The sequence below is a fragment of the Coloeus monedula genome (assembly GCF_965178545.1).
Source record: "Coloeus monedula genome assembly, chromosome: 24".
Lineage (NCBI taxonomy): Eukaryota > Metazoa > Chordata > Aves > Passeriformes > Corvidae > Coloeus > Coloeus monedula.
The window spans coordinates 3,046,328-3,068,234 of NC_138804.1; the positions used below are offsets into that span (position 1 = coordinate 3,046,328).

The following is a 21,907-nucleotide window of genomic DNA, read 5'->3' on the forward strand; positions in this document are numbered from 1 at the left end:
GACAGGAATACTTCAAGACTGACAACTTTTTTTTGGGAAGGAACAAACATTCTCAAACACACCACTGAGTAAGACCAAAAAGAGAAATTAACAGTTAAGTCTGTCACTCATCTTTTCCAGCTGAGAACTTGGGTGTTATGCCACAAAACACAACTATCAGTCTGCACACAATCCTGTACGCATCTACCCTGTTTCCAAGATTCTTTTTCTGAGCTTATTCAAACATAAAATAAGCACCCAGAGCAATTTTAATGCCAATTCATGTAAGGAAGGAGTCACACCAAAAACTGTTCTCAGAAGAATCACTTCAGGGCAGACCACAAGTATCAGCCACGTGATAATTATCTGGGGCTGTTCCATGAATGGGGGTTTTATAGGGAAGCAGCATCTTGAGCCTAGATGGATCATCAGAGATTATTCTCAAGGAAACAAAGCTCTAGCTAGCTGAGAGTAATTCAAAGATTTATGAGGAGTGCTCCAGTTTAATTTCTCATGGAACTGCTTTCATGTACTTCTAAATGTACAGACATCAATTAAGAAAAATCACACAACTGATATATTAGTTTCTATTTAAAATGCTATTTAAATTCTATTTAATGTAGTTACGGATCCACTGTGCCAGCAGAATGCTCTTTCTCAGTAACAGAACCATTGCCAGGTGAGTTAAAAGTGCATTTTAAAATCCATTCTACTTGAAAACCTTTGTATCAATCTAATTCAAGGGAAAGAAAACTCTATCAAAAGCAAATAAAGCCTTTGAAAACATGATTATTATTTTATGCAACAAAGAATGGTAACATTTTTGAAAAAATAAAGTAAATGCTCTATGTTTGGCACAGAACACTTGTCTGGGGTTTGCTGAGCTTTAGTGATGAGAGGGGATGACGCACAATGTCATCTAGAAAATACAGTTTTCCTCCAAATAAGAAATTTGGAGAGCAGTAAAATCTCAGAAGAGGAAAGACAAATAACCTGAATGTACCCTCATGAACTTTAAATCAGGTTTCACCTTCACTGTGGAACAATTTACTCAAATCCTCTCAGGAAGGATCAGTGGAATAAAAAGATAAAACTGGCTATATAAATGTCAGGCTTTATTCAAGCTCCCACCGCAGTACATTACTCGTGTGCTTCAAATGAATAGAAAAAAAAACCCAAGAGAGAACAAAAAAAGAAGACTGCTGAAGAAAGATCTCGGGGGTTAGGACTCCACTTTGGCAAGGGGTATATTGTCCACTTCGTGGATGCCCTCCTTGTCAATGAACCGGGCGTTGAAGGAGGTCAGGTTGAGGATGAAGCGCTTCTGAAGCTGTTCAGCAAAGACAAAAAGAAGAAATGAGATTCACCCAAGGCTCAAGTAAAAGAGGAGAGTATACTTTAGATTTCCATCCTGGTTCTAGTGACCTGAAATATTAGGAACTAGAGTGGGTTTTTTCACTGCTCACAAGTGAATTAGTGGGAGTTTGTTCTCTGCTGTAAGATGATCCACATCAGACAAGCCCTGAGTAGAGGTGCAAAATAGCCAGGCCTGTTAACGAGGAAGACATTTAAGCAGGAAGACTAGAGTGGGCTACAATTTTGGACACAAAGAGTACATATCACAAAGCTACTTCAAACAGGACCTCTACAGAGCACTTCTTCCTGATATTACATTCAAATCAATCTCTTAAAGACAAGGATAAAGACTATTTTCCTACAATAAAAGCCTTGGTGTCTGAAATGTCTGGAGTCTTATGTTTACATTTAAATCGGTCATGAACTTTAAGGTCAAGGTTTACCTCAGGTATCACTTCACAAGCTGGAAAATAATTAGTATATACTTCTAAGAGCGCTTAAGTGTAACACAAGTGACAAGGATGCTACAGTAAGTTCAGAAGAAACATAAGAGGAAAAAGTCTGGATCAATATTATGCTAAGCACACAAAAAGCAGAAGTAAAGCAAAGTGATTAAGCTCCAAGTTTACGTTCTGGAGGATGTGAACCGTGCAAAGGCAATGCAACTGCCCGTAAATCCTTTTCCTCAGTAGCTATTCCACATCTGGCCAGTGCATTCATTACCCTTCTGGCAAAGGCAGCAAGAAATGCGACAAGAGGAACAGGAAAGTATCAGCGAATGAATGCAAACAAACATTCCTTTCTCAGGAGCATCAGGGCCTGAGCTCTGCAACTCACCTCCTCTAGACATTTTTTTAAGAGCTCCACAGCTTCCTCACGTGTGATACCTGAAAGGGAAAACATCCACAGATTGATTTCATTAGAGGCCATCTCTCTCCACAAAAACTTTTATTAAATTTAAACAACTTTTCAGCTGAGCACCAAAACCTCTCCTTCCCAGCTCACAGAAAACACTTTCCAGATGTCCCAAGGACGCCCTGCACCGCAGTGCTCACGCCACAACAAGCCATTGAGAATCGATTTGTTACAGGGAATGGGAAGCATGACGGAATTCTGCCTCCCATGGCCAGGGCCCGGCTCGGAGAAGCCCAGCCACCTCCTTCTCCTACAGTTTATTACAGCTCTAAATCAGCTCCAGCTGCCCCAGCCGGCTGCGAGTCTGGGGCAGGAGGTGGAGATGGGTTTAGACTGATGTTCCTGCTGGGTATGAGCTCAATAAAGGGCAAGGCACGTGTGGGATGCTCCTGCTATTCTCACACTTCGGGATAAAATCCAGCACTCTATAGGGGTGACAAGCCATGACAATGAAATTCATTCTTTTTCTCTGTTCCACAAGGAATGGTGAAAATGGAACAATAGATTGTTAACGGACATGACTAGAAAACAAACGGGGTCTGTGGATCTAAAACTTCTTTCTAGGCTTTGTTCCAGATCTGCATCCACTGCTCAGGCAAAAGTTAAATAAAAATGATCAGTTTATAGCTACATTTCTTGTAGGAGGTGGATGAAAGGATTTCTAATCTCAGAGCAGAGATAACAACTTAAACTCAGCTTTGCACACAGGAGTCAAGTAGTTTTGTAGCTAAAGCCAAAGATGTCAGATTAACAATATTCCATGCTTTGCACATTTCCTTATCTATAGTGGGGATGGGGCCATGTTTATTCCTTGGCAGTGGATTGTGATTCTAAAACTAAAAGTTTAGACAGGTACAAACATGTACAAGAGTTATGATGAGCAGCTGCCATGGGCACAGAACTGTGAATCAGTCTAAAACCTCTCTGTTGCCCAGAGAGGCTGCGGCTGTCCCATCCCTGGAAGTGTCCAAGGCCAGGTTAGAAGGGGCTTGGAGCACCCTGGCATAGTGGAAGGTGTCCCTGCCCATGACAGAGGGTGAAATGAGATGAGCTTTAAGGTTCCTTCCAAATCGTTCCATACTCTGTGATTCATCACCACCACTTCAGAGTGCTGGGGATGATCTTGCTAGGAATATCTTTTCACTTGAATGTTTTTAATTTATCACACACAAAGCCAATCCAAGATATGGAGCAATAGGATCTGGGACTGGCTTCTGAATATTGATACTCTGGGAAAATATACATGTCAGAGCCCAACTGACAAGCAACAAGATAAAGCTGTCAAACTTTTCTTTATCAAAAGCAGACTACCAGCTGCTAATGGTCCAGGAAAGTCTAATCATGTTTTAGAATAACTGAAACTTCCTTTACTCTCAGACTGCTACGCTGCAAACAGGAAAAAAAAATTAAAGAGTTGACTAGTTGTCCATTACCATGCTAGCAAAACCAAGGGCAACCTTTAGAGCTCCATTTATCCAACAAAAAGTCAGGTTCCAATCTGTAGCACCACAGTACTGCCACCTGATTCAGCAAATGTCAGTCTCACTGGTTAATAAATTCAAGGCCTACACTGAAGCAGGAGAATTATCCTGTCCATTGGATCCACACACCTGGCTTGTAATAGCGGTCAAGGATGCTGAGGGTAAGGAATGCTCCATATCCGTGTGCTGCGAAAGGAGCCTTAGCCAGAGCTGCCAGGTAATCCATGTAGTACAGGGCAGGACCCTCGTGGTCGTCGTAGCCAGCCAGGAGAAGGTTCACATGGTAAGGGGTCTGCCAACAGAAATAATGTTTTCATCAGAGCACTCACACCAAATCTTTGAATCCTGATTGCCCACACACCAGGGAACAGCAACAGAGCAGTTACCCAATTCCTTATCATAAAATGCTGCATCAATCCTGTCTGCAGCACGTTGTGGGTCTCAAGCTAAAAGTGATCAGATCTTCTGGTAACATGGACTGCACAAGCAAATAGAAATATAAAACTCTTATTCTCCTGAAAACCAGTGTGTTTGGGGTTTTTTTACAGCTTTCACAGCACACTCAAACTTTAAAAAACTTGAATGCAGTTTTCATGCCAGATTCTTTCATCTCAACATAAAACTTTTGGATTTTTACTGCTGACACGTGAGCACAACGTGAACATTTTGCAGTTTCTAAGAACTCTTTGTTCATTTAACCTGCTCTTTGCTCTCTTCCCAGTCCCCCTCCCGGTGAGCACGGCCCGTCTAAACACGTATGAAAGCTCTCACACAGTGCAGACAGTTACACACAGTGTCCTGTTCACTGGCAATTTGGTTTTTATTGCATGTACCAAGTTTAATCTTTAATATTTGGCAGTTTATTTCATGTTCCAGGTTTAGTGTTCCACCATCATGAATAAATCGGACATCCCTTCTTCTCCTACATCCTTCCAAGATCTGTACTTTGTAAGACCATGAAACACATGTGCACTGTATTATTTTTAAATGTAGGCTCAGAAAAAAAATGGGTATTGTATGTATTTTTAAAAGCAGCTTTTATATACTTCCAGTATTTCCATATCTACATAATGTTTCTTATTAAATTAATTGTACTAACAGGATATCTCCAAACTGCTGGAAAGCCTGCATCAACAAAGCAACAAAATAAGAAAAAAAGAAGATGATGCAACTACCAGATTAAAAAAGCAAACAAAATTTCACCCTAGAGCCAAAACATTAACTGCATCATAGGAAAAGTTCATTTTGATACTCAGTACAGTCAATTTCCACACACACACACACAAAAAACAAATCACAGGCCACTATATTTTTACTTTCAGACAGTATGAAAGAATTAAATAGGCTACATTTATATATAAAGCATCACTTTAAACTGTGTGATTTAATCTTCAAAGCATCCAAGAATATTTGGAAAGAAGTTACCATGCAGCTGTATTCGTTTAATTAGGCTGTATTTCATCATTTATTTATTCTGAAACATCACACAAGTTGATATTTAAGAGCCATGACACAAGATCACTCAAATTATTGTGTGACTTGGAATTACCAACATTGGCATATGCGAGATACTCAACCATAAATAAATGGTGTTATACAGACTTAAACCCATCTGTAAACTGATTTTCAGTTTTAAGTTCTCCTGCTAATGGTGTCTGAGACTTCTTAAAACTCAAATGTAAATAATTATCCCCCATGCCTTATTATTCACGAAAGGCAGGATTTAAACACTAGCAAATACACATAATCTATTTATTACTTCCATGATTATAAATGAAATTTGCACCGTAACACCTCGATGCTGGGACTAGAATTTCTTGTACCTCCCAATCCTTTTGTCCATTCCAAAGGCAGTCTTCCTTGGCTTCTGTAACTCAGTCCATGCCAACATTTCTCAACTCTTTACAAGGCTGGTGTGGTTAAAGGGCCATCAAATGAGTGATGACTGACACTCCAGGACATTCTTTTTTAACCCAAACTTTCCTTCCTACAGAAGCATCATTTCTCATCCCGAGTAGTTTTGCACTTGGTGCTGTTTGATTTAAAATAACGACAGCAATTAGGAGATGTGTGAAATTCTCCAGAACTTACAGCTGAAGAGCACAGTTGTGCTAAACAGCCCAACCCCAGCTCAGCAGCGGGAGGGTGGTGGTGACACAGCCTTGTGACATCTGGCGGAAGCCAAAGTCACAGTGAGGGGGAAAAGGTGGGAGCAAGGAAGCTTCCTGCCAAGTGTGGACATGGAGAGAGGAGCTAAAAGCTGCTTTTGGAACCCAGCCAGATTCTGTCACCTATAATTAAACAGCATCACAACCAGAGACTGAACTACATCACCTCGGGAGGGCAGGGGGCTGTTTTTCCTATTCCCACACACACAACCTTGGCAGTAAGTTCAATGTACTAAACCCTGCACTGGATTTAGCAGGTGAACCAGGTGAGGTGCTGGAATAGGTAATAACAGAGTCCTGGAATGGTTTGGGTTGCAAGGGACCTTAAAGCTCATCCCATTCTACCCCCTGCCATGGGCAGGACACCTTCCACTATCCCAGGTTGCTCCAAGCCCTGTCCAACCTGGCCTTGGACACTTCCAGGGATGGGACAGCCACAGCCTCTCTGGGCAACCTGTGCCAGGGCCTCGCCACCCTCACAGTGAACAATTTCTTCCCAATATCCAATCTAACCCTGCTCCTTCAGCTTAAGGCCATTCACCCCTGTCCTGTCACTACATACTACAGCACCACTCACCTCCATGAAAGCCAAAGCACCTTTCAGGTTTGCCTCAATCACAACATATAAATGGAATCACAAAGCTTCTTTTCAGATCCTGCTGTGGAGCAGAAATCTCGTGTTTGAAAAAGAGAAATGTCATGAAAAACCACATGGTGACTATCAATTAGAAGCAAAGAGCACAGTGATGTAATGGCCTTAAGCTACAAGCCTGTTACTACACTTGATACTTTCCACCAGAAGAACCAACTTCAAGGCACTGCCTTATGAGTCATCCCCAAGATACCAAGAACTTGGACTACAGGAGTCAGGAGAATCCTAAATGAAATCAAACCGGATAACAGGGAGGAACCCAGATGGTGATGAACAATGCAGAACGAGCTCTATTTTGGTCTCAGCCACAACAGGAGTCTAATGCCTGAGAAAGTCCTGCTGCCCTTCCCTTTCACACACCTTCTGGCCTCTTCTAACAGCTTCGCAGAGAGTGCCAACAAAGCAACAAACTATCTTTTCCCCACCAAACTTTTTACTTCTTAACTATTTTTCCACTCCTAACACGAGGCACTGGCATGTTTTGCCTTTAAATTTTCAAATTTTTATTTTCATCATCCACATGTTTACATTAGTAGCCTCCAGGAATTCCTTATGCAATTTCAGTAGATACCAAGCATTAGCGTTAATCCTTCTAGTATCCACCATATTATGATGAAAATGTAACAAAATTCACAGGAAAAAACCCAATTCTGATGGCAAGGCTTGTACTGTCAAATTCTAAATGCCACAAACAAACCATTAAGTGCTATGGTTAGAGGAAAAGGGTTCTGCCTGCAGAGTGGAGATCAGTGTAGTGTGACAGCAGTGTCAGAGAGCGCCGCGCGCCCCGGGGCGTTGCCATCTGCACCAGAGCAGCGTTTTGTCTCCGGTAAATAAACACATCTGCCTCTGCCAGTGTCCTCCCCACTGTGCTGCCCATCTGGAGCAGGTGAGCTGGAAGACAGGCATAGGCTCAGGAAGGAGTGGAGCCAAAGGGAGTCTCAGGCCTCAAGGGACGTGGCATAGAGGAAGACAAAGGTGCCACATCAGTGCCGCTTCCTGATGGGCAGGTTTACCAAAAAGCCAGTTAAAGGTACTTTAACTGATATGTAACAAATAGCTGCCTCTGCTGAAAGGACACTCAGTTTCATCTGTGCAGGTCAGACGTCCCTGAGATGAGCCGTCAGCACCAGGGCCAGGCCCCAACAGCGTCACCGCTTCACATCAGCCTCGAGAACTGCACAGGAATGCACAAAACACACACAGACCTTCCAAATCACACCCCAATACAAGCTAAAGCAAACAGCATCACTGCCAGCCATCACCTACCAGCCATGTAGTTGGATGAAGCCATTTAAACCAGAACAGTAGTGTGGAATCACAGAATATCCTGAGTTGGAAGGGACCCACAAGGAGAAATTGCTACCTGCAGCTGTGAGCCACATCAGAAAGGAGAACAATAACCTCTGGCTGTTCCTGTGGATGAGTTCTGGAAGAATTCGCACTCTACACATGTGTAGCTCTCAACAATACAGCTCTGAGGTTAATACTGGCCTTTATTTGCTACTGTAAAACCTGATTTCAGGCCTGATAAGTGCACTGTTAGAACAGCAACACAATTTAGCCCACACTCTATCCCTGACAGAGCTGATGAACTTCATTCTCAACATCCTCTTTCCTCCTGTTTTCTTTCATATAGCACATTAACATTCTTCTCAATGAAATTCTTCCTAACCTTGGATCATTAAAGGTTTGTTTGCCCCTTCACAGCAGCCTTTCATACTGTGAAAATAATCACCCTGGGAAACATCAGTAATTGCAGTTCAGTAACTTGAAAACACAACCCCAACTTGGATGTGGTATTTACCGAAAGCCTCATGTTGCTGTTTACAAAAGGCACTTGTTTTCCTAAGTACATCAAACAGCTTTGCTCTATGAAATCATTTTCCAAGAAGATTAAACGGATTTGGTGTATTTGCATGAAAACCCACAACCTTATCTCAATGTTCAAGAAGTTTAATTCACTTCACGTCTGCAGTGTGTGACAAAGTGTTTATTGGGTCCATGGCTGGAATTTTAAGTCTACAGTTGTATGAGTTATTGATAAGTGATAAGTTTTTTAAATTCGTAAACACTTCTATTTTACTAAGACATTACTTCAGCAACATGAACTCACAGAATCTCAGAATCACTGATGTTGGAGAAGACCTCCAAGACCATCGAGTCCAACCTGTGACCCATCAACCCCTTGTGACCCACACCAGTGCACTGAGTGCCACGTTCAGTTGTTCCTTGACCCACTATGTCCCTGAGCAGCCAGTTCCAAATTTATCACTAAAGACAGCAGCTCCCACCTTTTTCGGAGTCCATTATTTGAGGATGGAAATGTTCCCTGGAAGCCTTTGCCAAAATCTCTCAGCTGATACTCACCCGACTCCGGAGATAGTCTGCAAGGTTTCGCCGGGTGAAGTTTGCAGCTGCAGTAGGAGACAATTCATAACCTGGAGAAGAAATGTGACTATTTATTTGACAACAACCCCAATCCATGTTCATGTTTCACCTCCTGCCTTCCCATTTCTATTTTGAAATAACGAAGTGTTTTTTAGCGACAAAATGTTGTGCCTTTTGTCTCATTCTGGCTCCAAAAAATTAAAATATTAAGGATATGTAGCTTGACTTTTTTGTCCAATATACCAGAAGAACTGGTAACAGCTGCAATGCAATTGACATATTAAGAGAATAATAAGTCTGTTAGTGAAATATTTACGTCATTTATATTGCAAAGAAGTTTGCTGGGATTTGGATAAATCTTCTAATATACTGTACAATCCACCCCCTATTTCTACATCCTGCCTGAATTATCACCTTTGCTGGACACTAAAAATGCAGAAATCTTTACAGAAGATTTGAGGACAGCACTTTCCACCAACGTTCACCTGGAAACCAGCCTTAGCTCTGCTCCCAACCCCCAGTGCCTGTCCTGCTTCACTCACCATTTCTCATTTTGTAGAGCTGAACATTTTTCTGGATGTATTCTGCAAACTGCACCGTGTCTCCAGGCTCCCCCACACACAGCAGTAAGATCTTTTCACTCATCTTAAACATTTTGTCATGGTCTAGGCAAAGAAAAATAACATTGAGAGCCATGGTCATGAGGAAGAATAACTTATTTTGCCAATATCCTGACGCATCAGGACTTTATAGAAGCAAGAAGAGGATTTGAATAACTGCATCATGACCTCGAGCACCAGTAAATAGCCCTTCTGAGCAAACACTGACACTTGGTGCCTCACAGCTGGTGACAGGGAACACAAGAGTTGTTAAAGAGAAACAAAGCCCTTCAGGAAGGAGGGCATTCCAGAAATATGTAGTATTTCCTACCTTAGAAACAACGTAGGAAAGAATAAAGCTTCACACAGAATATTGTGTTCAAAGCATAAGGGATCAGGAATAAGAACATTGCTCAGTGACTATTTAACTTTATTCAATTATTCAGCAACAGAAACAAACAATTTAATATAAAGCTGAAATATCAACATATTGAGCAACAGCAATCTCACAAAATCCAGAAACTAATTCCATGTCAAATGATCCCCTTTTCCTTATATCCAGCAGCCTCAAAAATCAGAAGCTTATGGGAACAAGGCTTTTCCAGAAACATTTTTTTTGCTTGCAATTTTTTGCGAAAAACCCCCCCAAAATAAACAACCAAAAAGAAAGAAAATTAAAGTAACAATTATAAATTGTAAAGAAGCCCACTTATAAACAGGAAATTACGGAACCGTAATCTACATTTTTAGTCATAACTGCAGTTTAAAACAGAAAAAGTTTGTGTGTGTTTGAGGGGATTTAAATTCTTGTAAAGACAGCACTGAAGACAATCCTGTGCTCACAGTCTCCTCTCATCAGAGCAAGTATCTGGCACTTGGATATCCCAGACAGACACTGAGCAGCTGTTGGAGTGAAGGAAAAATCCCTTCTCTCCACTGAGAGCAGGTCATGGACAAACACCAAACTTCCAGCTCTGAGCTTCCCCCCCAGCTCAGTAAATGCTGCTGAACAACCTCTGCTGCAAGACAGGCATGAAGCGTCACAATCCTCTAACACAATGTCAAAAGTTATCACAGCACAGGAGCTGCTGTCTGGAGCTCAGGGAAAGCCACTGGCACTGCTCAGCCCTTGCAATCCCAGACTGCTTTGGGTTGCAAGGGACCTTACAGCTCATCCCCTGCCATGGGCAGGGACACCTTCCACTGTCCCAGGGTGCCCCAAGCCCCACCAGCCTGGCCTTGGGCACTGCCAGGGACCCAGGGGCAGTCACAGCTTCTCTGGGCACCCTGTGCCAGGGCCTCTCCACCCTCACAGGGAACAATTCCTTCCCATTATTCCATCTCTCCCCGCCCTGTGGCAGTGGGAAGCCATTCCCTCTGTCCTGTCACTCCAGGACCTTCTAAATAGTCCCTCTCCATCTTTCCTGCAGGCTCCCTTCAGGTACTGGAAGGGGCAATTAGGTGACCCCGAAACTCCTCCAGGCTGAAATTAATTTACAAATTAATATTCTAAATAAATACCTGAAATTTATGGGCTGTTCTCCCCCAGCAAAAGCAACTAAATCCTATGTTCAAAGTACATTTTCCTTAAAGTTTATGAACAAACCTACTTGGAAACAACATTAACTTAGAAAATGTTATTTAAAGTGATTCAATTTTTATTTTGTAAGTGCCACCAGCTTTCACAGCCTCTAACACTGCTCCAATTGGCTATCACAGCCTTGAAGTGAAACACTGGAGGTAAATTTTTTATATGGATTTATTTATAGTCATTTGCATGGATTTATCAATCCTCTATTCTACAACTTTTTAAAAAAGAGCTTCTAAATCACAGTCTTTAGAACAGAACAAGCTTCAGTCTAGGTCATTGCAACAGCAGGAAGAAAAATTGACTTTAGAGAATTCCAGAGACTTGGTGATGCCCTACATGTTTTACCACACAAAGAAACCAAAGCCATATTTCAGTCTGGCTCCTGCGCCCCGTGCTGTGGTTTTCACTGCTACTTTTACTCCCCATAATCCCTTTTTTCCCATGAATTACGTTTTACCAGTGAATTAAGCATAAGCGAGCACCTCCTGTCACATCGTAATGCCTGTGCGGTTTTTTAACACTTCTACATTACGGTGCAGAGCGAGGTCTGGAGTCACAAGCTAACGCTCACCTGAACAGGTAAATTAAGCTGACAACCCAACACAGAGCGGTCACACGCGGTCAGGACGGGGGACTTCACCCGGAGCAAGCGCCGCTTTGGCTCCGTGCTCCAAAGGCCGCCCGGCATTTCCAGAGGCCGCCCGGCACTTCCTACAGCAACTACACCTCCCCTGAGGGGCCCGGCAGCGCTTAAACCGAGAAACCCCCTCCCCTGTGAACAGCCTCCCCTCAGGCCGAGCGGCGGGCCCGCAGCACCCCAACCGCGCACGCCGCCGTCAGCCCGGGGCCCCGGGACACCCTACCGGGCCAGGGCTTAACACAGGGCCCCGGAGCCCCCCAGGGTCTCACCGTGCTTCATCTGGACGATGCTGGTGGCCGCCACGGTGTCCGCGGCCACCAGGACGTAGTCGGGGCCCTGGATGCCGATCAGGTACTCCATGGCCGTGACACAGCGCGGCCCGCCCCGCCCCGCCGCGCCTGCGCGTCCGCGCGCGCAGATGACGTCACCGCTCGCGAGAGCGGCCGCCCGCGCGGGGCTGCGGAGCCCTGAGGGAGGTGGGGGCGGGGATCTGAGGGGGTCGAGTTCCATCTCTTTGGAATCACGGGATGGTTAAAGGTGGAAAAGGCCCCAGAGACACGTACTGAGGTACTGAGGTTGGAAAAGGCCTCCGAGGTCCCCCTCAGCCTAGCGCCATCCCCATACCCCCCACTCAACCGTGTCCCCAAGTGCTGCGTCCATGTAAGATTTTCACGGAATCATCACGGTTGGATTTAAGATTATTCAGTCCATCAATCAGCACTACCGTTGGAACATCACCCAGCGCCTCTTGGACACCTCCAGGGACAGTGACTCCACCACCTCCCTGGGCAGCCTCTTCCAATATCTGATCATGTGAACAGTGAAAATTTTTCTAATACCCAGTGTGAATCTCCCCTGTCTCAGCTTGAGGCCATTTGCTCTTTTTCTTCACTGAGCTGACTCTTCATAGCAGGAGAGACGGCCCCACCTCACCCACTCTCCTGTCAGGGAGTTGTGCAGAGCCGCAAGGTCCCCCCTGAGCCTCCTTTGCTCCAGGCTGAGCCCCTTTCCAGCTGCCTCAGCCATTCCTGGTGCTCCAGACTCTGCCCCAGCTCCGTTCCCTTCTCTGGACACGCTCCAGCCCTTCAATGTCTCTCTTGTCATGAAGGGCCCAGAACTGCCCCAGGATCTGACGTGCAGCCCCAGCAGTGCCAGCACAGGGGGATGGTCAGTACACGTGTGCCCCAAAACCATCTGAAGTTGGTTCCCCACAGCCAAAGGGACAATCCCAAGCCTGGCTCACCCATTGAGCCAATATAGGATTTTTTCCCAGATCTTAAGATGACCCTGTGGATTTTCCTATCAGTTAATGGCTTCAAAGCTCTTCCATGAGCTCAGGTAGAGACCTTGGGTGGCATCTGTGGTTCATCACCTGGCTGGACATAGGTTCTAGCAGCTGCTGAGCAGTGAACGTTATTCTCTATTTATTTTCTCCCCAGTCTCAATCTACTTAAATTTCCCAGGACAAAAAAAGTGCCTTCTTGCACAGAAATCCTGGAATGGATTGGGCTGGAAGAGATCTTAAAGATCACCCAGTCCCACTCCCTGCCGTGGGCAGATATACCTTCCCCTAGACCAGGTTGCTCCAAGCCTCTTCCAGCCTGATCTTGGACACTTCCACCCAGAGGCTTCCAGGTGTGCCTGTAATGTGAATAATTAACAACAAGAGGAAAAAAAAAAAACAAACCACCCTGTGATTGCCTGGGCACTGTTTCACTGAGGTGACTCCAACCGGCCCTTGTTTTATGCCCTGCCTGAGCTCCATCAAGATTCAAAGATTCAGTGTTCTCTGAGTGCAGCTCCACAAATCCAGCCCCATGCTGAGAAAAGGAGCCACCAAAGCAACCAAAATCTGTGGGTTTGAGGCAGCCCCAGGAGAGAAAATTCAGGATGTTCCAGCATATGGCAAACACCCAGTCATTAGGAGAACTGAACATAACCTTTGTGTGGTCTAAAAAATACTAAACATGCCAAAAAGCAACAGCAGATTGTCTCCAGGAAACAGTATAAATGTGTGCAAGCAGCAAATTCACCATTTTGACTGTTTTCCAATGCCCTGTAGCTACACTTGTTCAATTGAGTGCTGCGTGTGTAAATCAAACTATGGTGTTTTCTTCTACTGAAGGATTTTCTGTGCGGATCCAACCTGAAGTTTTGCGTTTTTCCCCTGTAGATCTCTGCACGTATTCCACATGTACAACCAGCCCTTCTCACTCAGTGTTATTTTTTGAGACCTTTTTAAGAGAAGGTTAATGAAAAATCCACAACTACCATCCTGGTTGATTTTTTTGGGGCCCTGGGGTACAATTAAGCATGAAAGTTGTTACTGAATTTTCTTGACAGATTGGATTTCCTTGTTTAGGAACACATGTGCAGCCAGTGCACACCTACCTCTTCCTGGGGTAAAGGTGCTCCTCATGCAAGTCCATGACACTAGCAGGACCGTTCTGCCAGCAGAAAGCAGGGAATATTTTCCACCATTAAAGGGAAATTGTCCAGGCTGCAGCATGTCTTAAAATTGAATGTGCCTTTGCCTGTTTTATTTTCAAGACAAACACTGCAGTTATGTGTATTCATGTGTTGTTTGCTCCATGACCTCCATGGGGATATTCCAAAAGCAAAAGCTGTGAGTAGCCTGGCTACTGGCATCCCTCTCTCTCCTGTGAGAGCAGGAGAACACCTTTTACAGGCAGGGAACACAGCGCCCTAAATGTGGCAGAGGAGGAGGAAAACTCCACGTGTTCTACCTCTGTCTCCCAGTCTGGTGATCCCGATGTCCTGTTGCCCTTCCAGAAGGGCTATGCCAAGCCCGCCTGGGTGCATTGCTGCTGCCTTGGGCTGGGAAACGCTGTCCTGAGGGATCTGGGCTCAGCTTTCTGCTCAGTCCCCATCTCATACGACCAGCGTGGGGCTGTGGTGTGACCCAGGATGGCAGGATGGGAGGGATTTGTCATTCCAGGGATCGTCTGAGCAGTGCTTGCACGAGCCTTTGTCCTTTGTTGTCTCTCAATATGGTATTAGTAAAGATGATGTTACAGTTACTGGAATGCCTGGACAAAGTTTCCTGCAGGAGATCCTGCTTTCCAGAGAAGAAAGGAATCTGCATGTTCTTGCTCTTTCAAGTGCAGGAAATGAAGGTGCAGAGAGGAGAAATGATTTAGGAGATCACAGGGCAGGGTGATGGAGTGGATGGGAATAGAAATGTCTTGATTCACTGAGCTTCTCGCCAGCTGCCAGAGCGTGCGGTTCGGATCACCAACCCCAAAATGAACCCTGCAAGGCTTACACAGGGCTTTGCTCCTAATCTCCCTGTCTGGGCTCCACAGAGCTCCTGGAACTTACTTTCTGTGGGCCTAACCATGGTGTCTTTTAACAGATTCTCCTCAGGGATGGGCAGGGACAAGCCTTACCTTGTTCCTCCCATGCCCAGGCTGTGGCAACCCTGGTGCCAAGTCTGGCTCTGTCCTTCCCACCATGATGCCTCAGAGTCCCTGGAGAGCAGCTCTTGCTGCCGTTTTAGTGAGCAAAGCTACAGTATCTCTTTCACATTTGTTTTGGCCGTGTTAGACACTACCTGGATGGAGGTGTTTGTCAGTGGGATTTAAATCCTGAGCCTGGCTCTCCTGGCATGCAGAGCAGGCTGTCAGCATCCCCCTTCAGTGCTTGCTTTCAGGGGCACAGCAGCATTGCAGAGGGATTGTTCTGACCTTGACATGCTCCCCCTCCAGACATTTCCCAGGCTAACATCAGTGTGGAGGGACTGTCCTCCTTTCCCACTACCACCAAAACTCCTTCCAAGAGTCCTCATTCATGGCAAACTTGTCAGGGAATGTCAGTGCCTGGTACCATGAATCCTACAGGCACCCCTCTGCCTCCCAGAGCTGCTCTGCTCCAGAGCACTCACTCCCAGGCCCACTGCAGAGTGTTTCCTCTCCACCTGTGATGGCAAGAATGGGGCATCCATCAGAGTGTGCAGGTGAAAATGGATTGTAACCTGCCCTGCCATTGGCTGATTAACGTTTGTGTCTCTGGCAGGATTGATCTTGCAGGTGAGAAGTTTCCAGAGTCCAGGTGGGGCCCTGCTCCTCAGCCGGATGTTCCTTTCCTGTGCTTCTGCCATGGTCACCATTGTCTGCTTGGGGTGGAGAAGAGGACTATCCACTGTGAGCAGCTGGGATGACCCAGGATAGGGAGTTAATTCTCAGTTTTCCCATTTCTCCCTCCCCAGGAGTGCAGGGCATCTTCCCACTGTGGTAACTTTGGGTTCCCTCTCGCAGTCTGATTTGTCACTCAGACCTCAGTAAGGTGGGGATGCCACAGGCACTGCAGGCTCCGTTATACGAACCCAGGGTGGCGACCCCAAAACGGTGTCCAGCTTTGAGTGGTGTGTGACTCATAACTGCACGTAACAGCAAGATGATCCATTTCATGATTGTTGCTAATTATAAAATCAAACCATATAAGTAAAAGCTGCTTCAAATCAATTAGTAGGTTTTTTCTTCTGTGTGGAGGCACAAATCAAGGAATTTAAATATTTAGCCAGAGATTTCTGCAGTGTTGTGGGGGATTTATTGACAGCCACATCTAGTCAAAGCTCCCCCCAGCTCCTCTAGCTCTGTCGTGTTTGAATTCCTGCTGGTCACTGAATTATTTCTTTTCTTACTATTTCCTGTGCTTTAAAAGTGGGGAAAGTGCAATCAAATTATCGTCATGCTCATTTGGTTAATCACCCATTTAGTTACTTATTCAGTTCATTAACAAGACGCTGGCTTGTGTCAGTGTGGAGGAAATTCGGAGAGGCAGGCAGTTAGGAGGCAGGATATAGGAGAAATAGGCCATTACTCCAGCCCAGTGAATGGCAATTTCTGTCCCTCTTGTCTGCTACGTCACTTCAGTGCACAGTTTGTTCTGGATTTTAAAAAGCAGCCAGCAAACACGAAGAAAGCATTCTGCTGCAGATCACTGTTGTTTGTTAGATTCCATTTAGGTTCGATCCAAAGCTCTGCAGAAGACCAAACCACCTATTTTAGGACTCCTTTTTTTTTGGTTGAGAAAAATGTGCTGCTCCACAGGTCATAAGATGCCTGTAATTATGACCCCGAATGGATAGAAATGTTGCTTCTTGAGACAAATTCTATCTGACAGTTTTTACAGTACGTTCGTTCAGAGCAAAATGCCCTGTCCCCTGTCACCCGGATTGAAATTATTAAGGAAGACAGACATTTCACTGACAACTCTAGCCTCAGGGGGGAAAATATTCCTTCTGTTCCCCTCTGAAGGTCAGAGCTCACATAATGCAAAACACTTAGAACACGCGCGTACACATGCTCACGCACATGCGAATGAAACTTTCTCTTCAGCAGAGCTCTGGATGGATTTGATGGAAAACAGGAACCCATTGTGCAGGCAATTCAGGGAGTTTGGGCCAAAAGAGACAGGCCTTGAATTTCTTCAGTGTTAATTCTCATTGTCTTGTAAATAATCTCTTTCTCCTCTGCATGTAAATCACATCAGGAGATGGTCATGTGTACTCATATGTTCATACTTCCCCTCACATGATACGTGCCCAGACGTGGCACATCACTCACTGGCAACTCCTCCAACAATGTGGGATCTGTGGGATAGTCACACTTCCCTTGTATCTGTTTATTCTTTCAAAACGTTTCATGCCTGCTTTTCCATCCTGTTAAAAGCCCATTTGCAACCTGTATGTCCCATTTCTCACTTAAGCTGCACTGCCAGCTGTCATTTGGCCCAGTCTGTCACCAAGCAGTGTCCCCGTGCTGGAGATGTGCAGGTCCTCTCTGTCAGAACACCGACTCTGGCTGCTCCAGAGCTTTTTCGTGCTGAAGGAAGGGCAAAGCCTGGCCCTTCAGTGCGTCCCCAGCCCTGGCTGGACGTGTGAACACAGTGGTGCAGCCGCAGATGAGCTGTCAGTCACCGTGTTCTGCCTGTGGATCACCAACCTCACTTAATCTAGGGCTGAAAATTGGACCTGAGCCAAGGTGACCGGAGGTGAGAAACCAGCCCACAGCTCATTAACCTCTTTCCATTGCACAAAGGCTCTGTCTTCCCCAACTTCCCAGTGATTTGGATGGCATCAGGCTCATGCTGGGTCCCTGCTGACCACACACGTGTCCTGGTGTCATTTGCACCGAGTTTCCCTGGCAGGACCCAGCTCCCAAGCACTGACCTTGCTTTTCCAGCCTGTCCTAGAAACACTTTCCAGGGTGTTAATGGGCAGCTGGTTTGCAGCTGCCCTCCCAGCACCCCAGGATTGAGCCCTTCACAGATGCGGGTCCACGCATCTTCCAGAAACCCCTGGATTAATGTCACCACTTGCCTGTGGACCTGGAGGTCCTGTGGACCTACCCAGACCAGCTCATTCCCATGGCAAGGATGTTCTCAAGTGCACACTGGTACCAGTGGCAGAGTAGGAAACAGAGCTGGGAAGCCTTTGTGCTGCATTTACTCACAGAAAAAGGGTGGAAATCCCAAATCCTGCTCTGTACTGCCTATTCCATGCATCCCATCCCACTGTGCTCCTGCCAGGTGGGAACACAGCCCTGTTCTGCCCCAACTCCTGCCCCTGTCCTGGTTGCCTTTCCTAGGGGCACACCAGCTCCTGCACAGCATCTTGCCTCAGATCTGCAAGAATCTCCAAACTTTTCTTTCTTCTTTCTCTTGCTCCCTCTTTTTCTAAGTTTAATTCCGAACAGCCGGCTGCGTTCAGCCTGACTGGTTTGTTATGGCTTATAATTTGTGTTAGGATTAATTAACTAATTACCGACAAATGTCCGTTGGCAAGATTCTGCTTCTGCTTGTCAACTTGAAGTATTTAATTATTTTAATCATTTACTTTCATCTTCAGAATTTATGCTCTTCCAAGAGCGTTTCTAGGCATCTTTTAATTATTATTCTGATTTTTTTTCAGAGGGGTGGCAAGCTGGGGGGAGAGAGCTGGGGGATGGGATCAGTCCTCATTAACTATTTCAGCGAGGAAATTTCCTTGGAAAGTCATCCCTGATTTTCAGACACTGGTGCATGGAAGGGACAGTCTGGAATGCAGGTGTGTGGGAATGCACAGAGAGGGATGGGCTGGGCTGTCACTTCCCAGTAAGAGTCCTCCCTTTCCCCAGAGGATTTCAGGGATTCAGACTGGGGATGCCATGGTTCCTGTTCCTTGGTCTAGGGGTCAAGCAGGTGTTGGATGCTTCATCCACCAGGAATAACCCCTAAATCCAGGGAAGTGCTCAGGACACCCTATAAGGCACAGAAGAGTCTCTGCAGATGAAAATCCAAGTGGAGTCACAGCCACTGTGCCAGCAGGTAAATAAAACAGGATCATAGGAAAGCATCCATTTATACAGGTTTTTCATCTTAAAAAGATCATTAATTGCTGAAAACCCACAAACTGAATCCTGCTTTGAGCATCCCATGGGTTTGAACATGGGAAGCAGGAGCAGATTTTGGCTGTGGGCACGGATGGGGATCCCATCCTGGGGCTGTGGGCATGCATGGGAATCCCAGACCCTGGACGTGCTGCCAGCAGTGGAACAGGAGGGCAGCAGGGAACAGCGACAGTGGAGAATCCAGTCAAGGGCAACTTTTTTTACAGGAAATTCCATGTGGGTGCCACAGACAAGATCCCACCTGAGCACACTCTGAATGAAAAGTCAATATGCTTAGAGAAACTCTGGACCACCTGAAAATATATTGTATAAATAATTCAATGTATGCATTTAGTTCCTCCCTTCCAAACACACTGGCCTTGCTGTTCCTTCCCACTTTGATCTCCAGGTGGGGCAGGGCACCACAATGATGTGAAGATGATGCATTTTTGATTTGCACCTGCTCACACAGTATGATCTCAGACTCTGAGTGTCTTCCCTCTTTTTACTTCACACACTGGAGCTACAGGACTTGTGTGGGATTAAAACACAAGAAAAGGAAGTGTAAGAAGCTGATAAAGGACAGTGAAACTCGGAGTCATTCACTGATACTTTCCAGCAGACTTTCAGGCTTTGTTTCCCTGCCAAATGCTTTATGCTGCCAAGAAACCAAATTCCGAGAGGCTTGTAAAATCTTCCCGTGGCCGGCACTACCCAGGCAGGCACAGCCCCACATCCTCCAGTGGGGCACACGTACCCCGCTGACTTCAGCAGGAGTCTCTCCAGGAAAGACTAATGAAGGATTCAGCCCCAAGAATATTTCTTTCCTAAGACAAATGAATCCCTTGGACCGAAGCGCTGAGGAGAGTGTGCTATTTAAAAGGTTTCTTGAGGGTACGTAATTATATTGAAAATAATTAGGGGCAAGGCAGCAGTATTATTACTGCTTATCATCTCACTGTAAACTTAATCCAGACTGATCTTTGGGAAGGCATTGGGAATGCAGAGGATGGACCTTTCTTAGACAAGTTGGGTCCGTAATGTTGCTGGTTTTGGGCTGACATGGGAGACAAGAGTTTCTCCTTAGGAGTCACCTATTGAGACAGCAGCTTTGTCCAGAAGGGAATGGAGGACCCAGGAAGGCTGGAGCATGGCCCCGAAGTCTGTGGAGTCTGGATTTCCATGTTGGTCATTTGGTCCTTTGGAAAAACATGTTCCAGGACCTGGCAGCCTTTAAGGTGACATCCCAGACCCTTTCCCGAGACACAACAGTTCCTGGGGTGTGATTTGAGAGGTGAGTGGAGGCTCCCAAGGAGCCCAGGGAAGGAGCATTGCCCTTGTGAGCACTCATGGAGAGATCTAAACGAGATTGTCTTAATTAACTTCAGAATCCTGTTAATTAGAAGCCTCTCTGCATTAAAAATTGCTCCAGAGACCAGACCAAGTCATGGCTACACATGAAGGCAGAGGAGAGGCAGGTCAGGCATGGATGGATCATACTCAGGACCTTTGGGGCAGAGGCTCCCAAATGTCAGGGTTAGAAATCCAGCTGGGCCCCCAAGACTGCTCAGGAGGCCCAGCAGAAAATCCCAGGGCAGGTCACGGCATGGCAGGAGCAGAGCAGGACTTTTTGGGGAGGCTAAGACCTGCTGTGGGACCTTGGGAGAGAGGAGATGTGACCAAAGCCCCAGGAGAGCTGGGCTGCAGGGTCTGGGAGAGCCTGCAGCCAGGGAAACTGAGGCGTGGGGGGAGCACGGGATCAGGGAAAGCTGTGAACAGCTCCTGGGGTGGGCTGTATGTTCCCCAAGAAATCATCCCTGTGGAGAGCAAAGGGTCTTGGAGGGCTCTTCAGTAGAAGGGGAACAGCTCTGTGGTCACAGAGGAGCAGGAGCCGGGCTGGGGCTGAGGGTATGGACGGGTCCTTGTGGGAAGGAGAGCCTTGTCCTATTGAAGGCTGACAGAATGAACTTCAGTTTATGCCCCTGGCAGTTTTTTACAGCTCAGCTATTCCATTTAGGGGTTGGGAGCCAGTGGAAGGAAGCTCGGATCGCTTCACTGACCAGCCATAACATCCAGCCAGTACATTAACTGCCCTGCTGCCCTGATCTGATGTGGTTTTACAGACAATAGCTACTGGCTATTTAGGCAATGTATAAATTAACATATTCTGCACAAACTAGGAGCATATTTAAATTAAAGGAAAGTGCCCTTTATTTGTCAATCATCCAACATCCACATTTTTACATTCCTTTAAAAAGACAATTTCAGCCATCTTAATCCTACCTCAAACTGTTCATCTTCATGAGGGGAAAATGTTGTTTGATTGCTCGAGTGTTGCTCTGCCCCCCTTCCCCTGCCTCTTTCCTTTAATTAAAACAATCCCGATCTGCTCTCCTGGAATTTCTTTCCCAGATTGGCTCAGTAACTTGTGACCTTCATTTCTGCCCAGGCTGGAATCTGCTGGCACGCAGGGTCAGAGATGAGGAGATAACAGAGTCACCCCACAGGGAGTCATCAGAACATGGGTGCACAGAAGTATTTGGGATGTTGCAGCAACGAACTTTATCTGCTGCTGTTTCAATATTGATGCCTGACATGGCAGTAAAGGAGAAATGGGCATTGGGGATGTGTTGGATATGACAAAATCATTCTCAAAGGGCAAAAAAAATGACCTGAGTGATATTTTCCAAACTGTAGCAGCCTGAGTCACTCAACTCTCAAGTGCCATTTCCAGTAATTTTGAG

At 45.7% G+C, this 21,907-nt stretch overlaps 1 protein-coding gene across 1 annotated transcript; it reads right to left on the reverse strand.

Moving 5' to 3' along the window:
- Window positions 1-1,073: 1,073 nt before the first annotated feature.
- Window positions 1,074-12,165, reverse strand: PSMB2 (proteasome 20S subunit beta 2). The gene is made up of 6 exons (XM_082296570.1): window positions 12,042-12,165; window positions 9,485-9,607; window positions 8,922-8,992; window positions 3,861-4,023; window positions 2,173-2,222; window positions 1,074-1,309 (listed from the first exon to the last, which is right to left on the reverse strand). The coding sequence occupies exons 1-6, from the start codon at window positions 12,130-12,132 to the stop codon at window positions 1,202-1,204; spliced, it is 606 nt and encodes a 201-aa protein (XP_082152696.1). The 5' UTR covers window positions 12,133-12,165; the 3' UTR covers window positions 1,074-1,201.
- Window positions 12,166-21,907: the final 9,742 nt, after the last annotated feature.

Coding starts and splice junctions, on each gene's coding strand:
- PSMB2 (XM_082296570.1), bottom strand. CDS start 12,132: ATGGAGTACCTGATCGGCATCCAGGGCCCCGACTACGTCCTGGTGGCC. Junction 8,993..9,484: donor GCTCTACAAAATGAGAAATG/GTGAGTGAAGCA, acceptor TTTCTTCTCCAG/GTTATGAATTGTCTCCTACT. Junction 2,223..3,860: donor TGACCGCTATTACAAGCCAG/GTGTGTGGATCC, acceptor TTTCCCTTTCAG/GTATCACACGTGAGGAAGCT.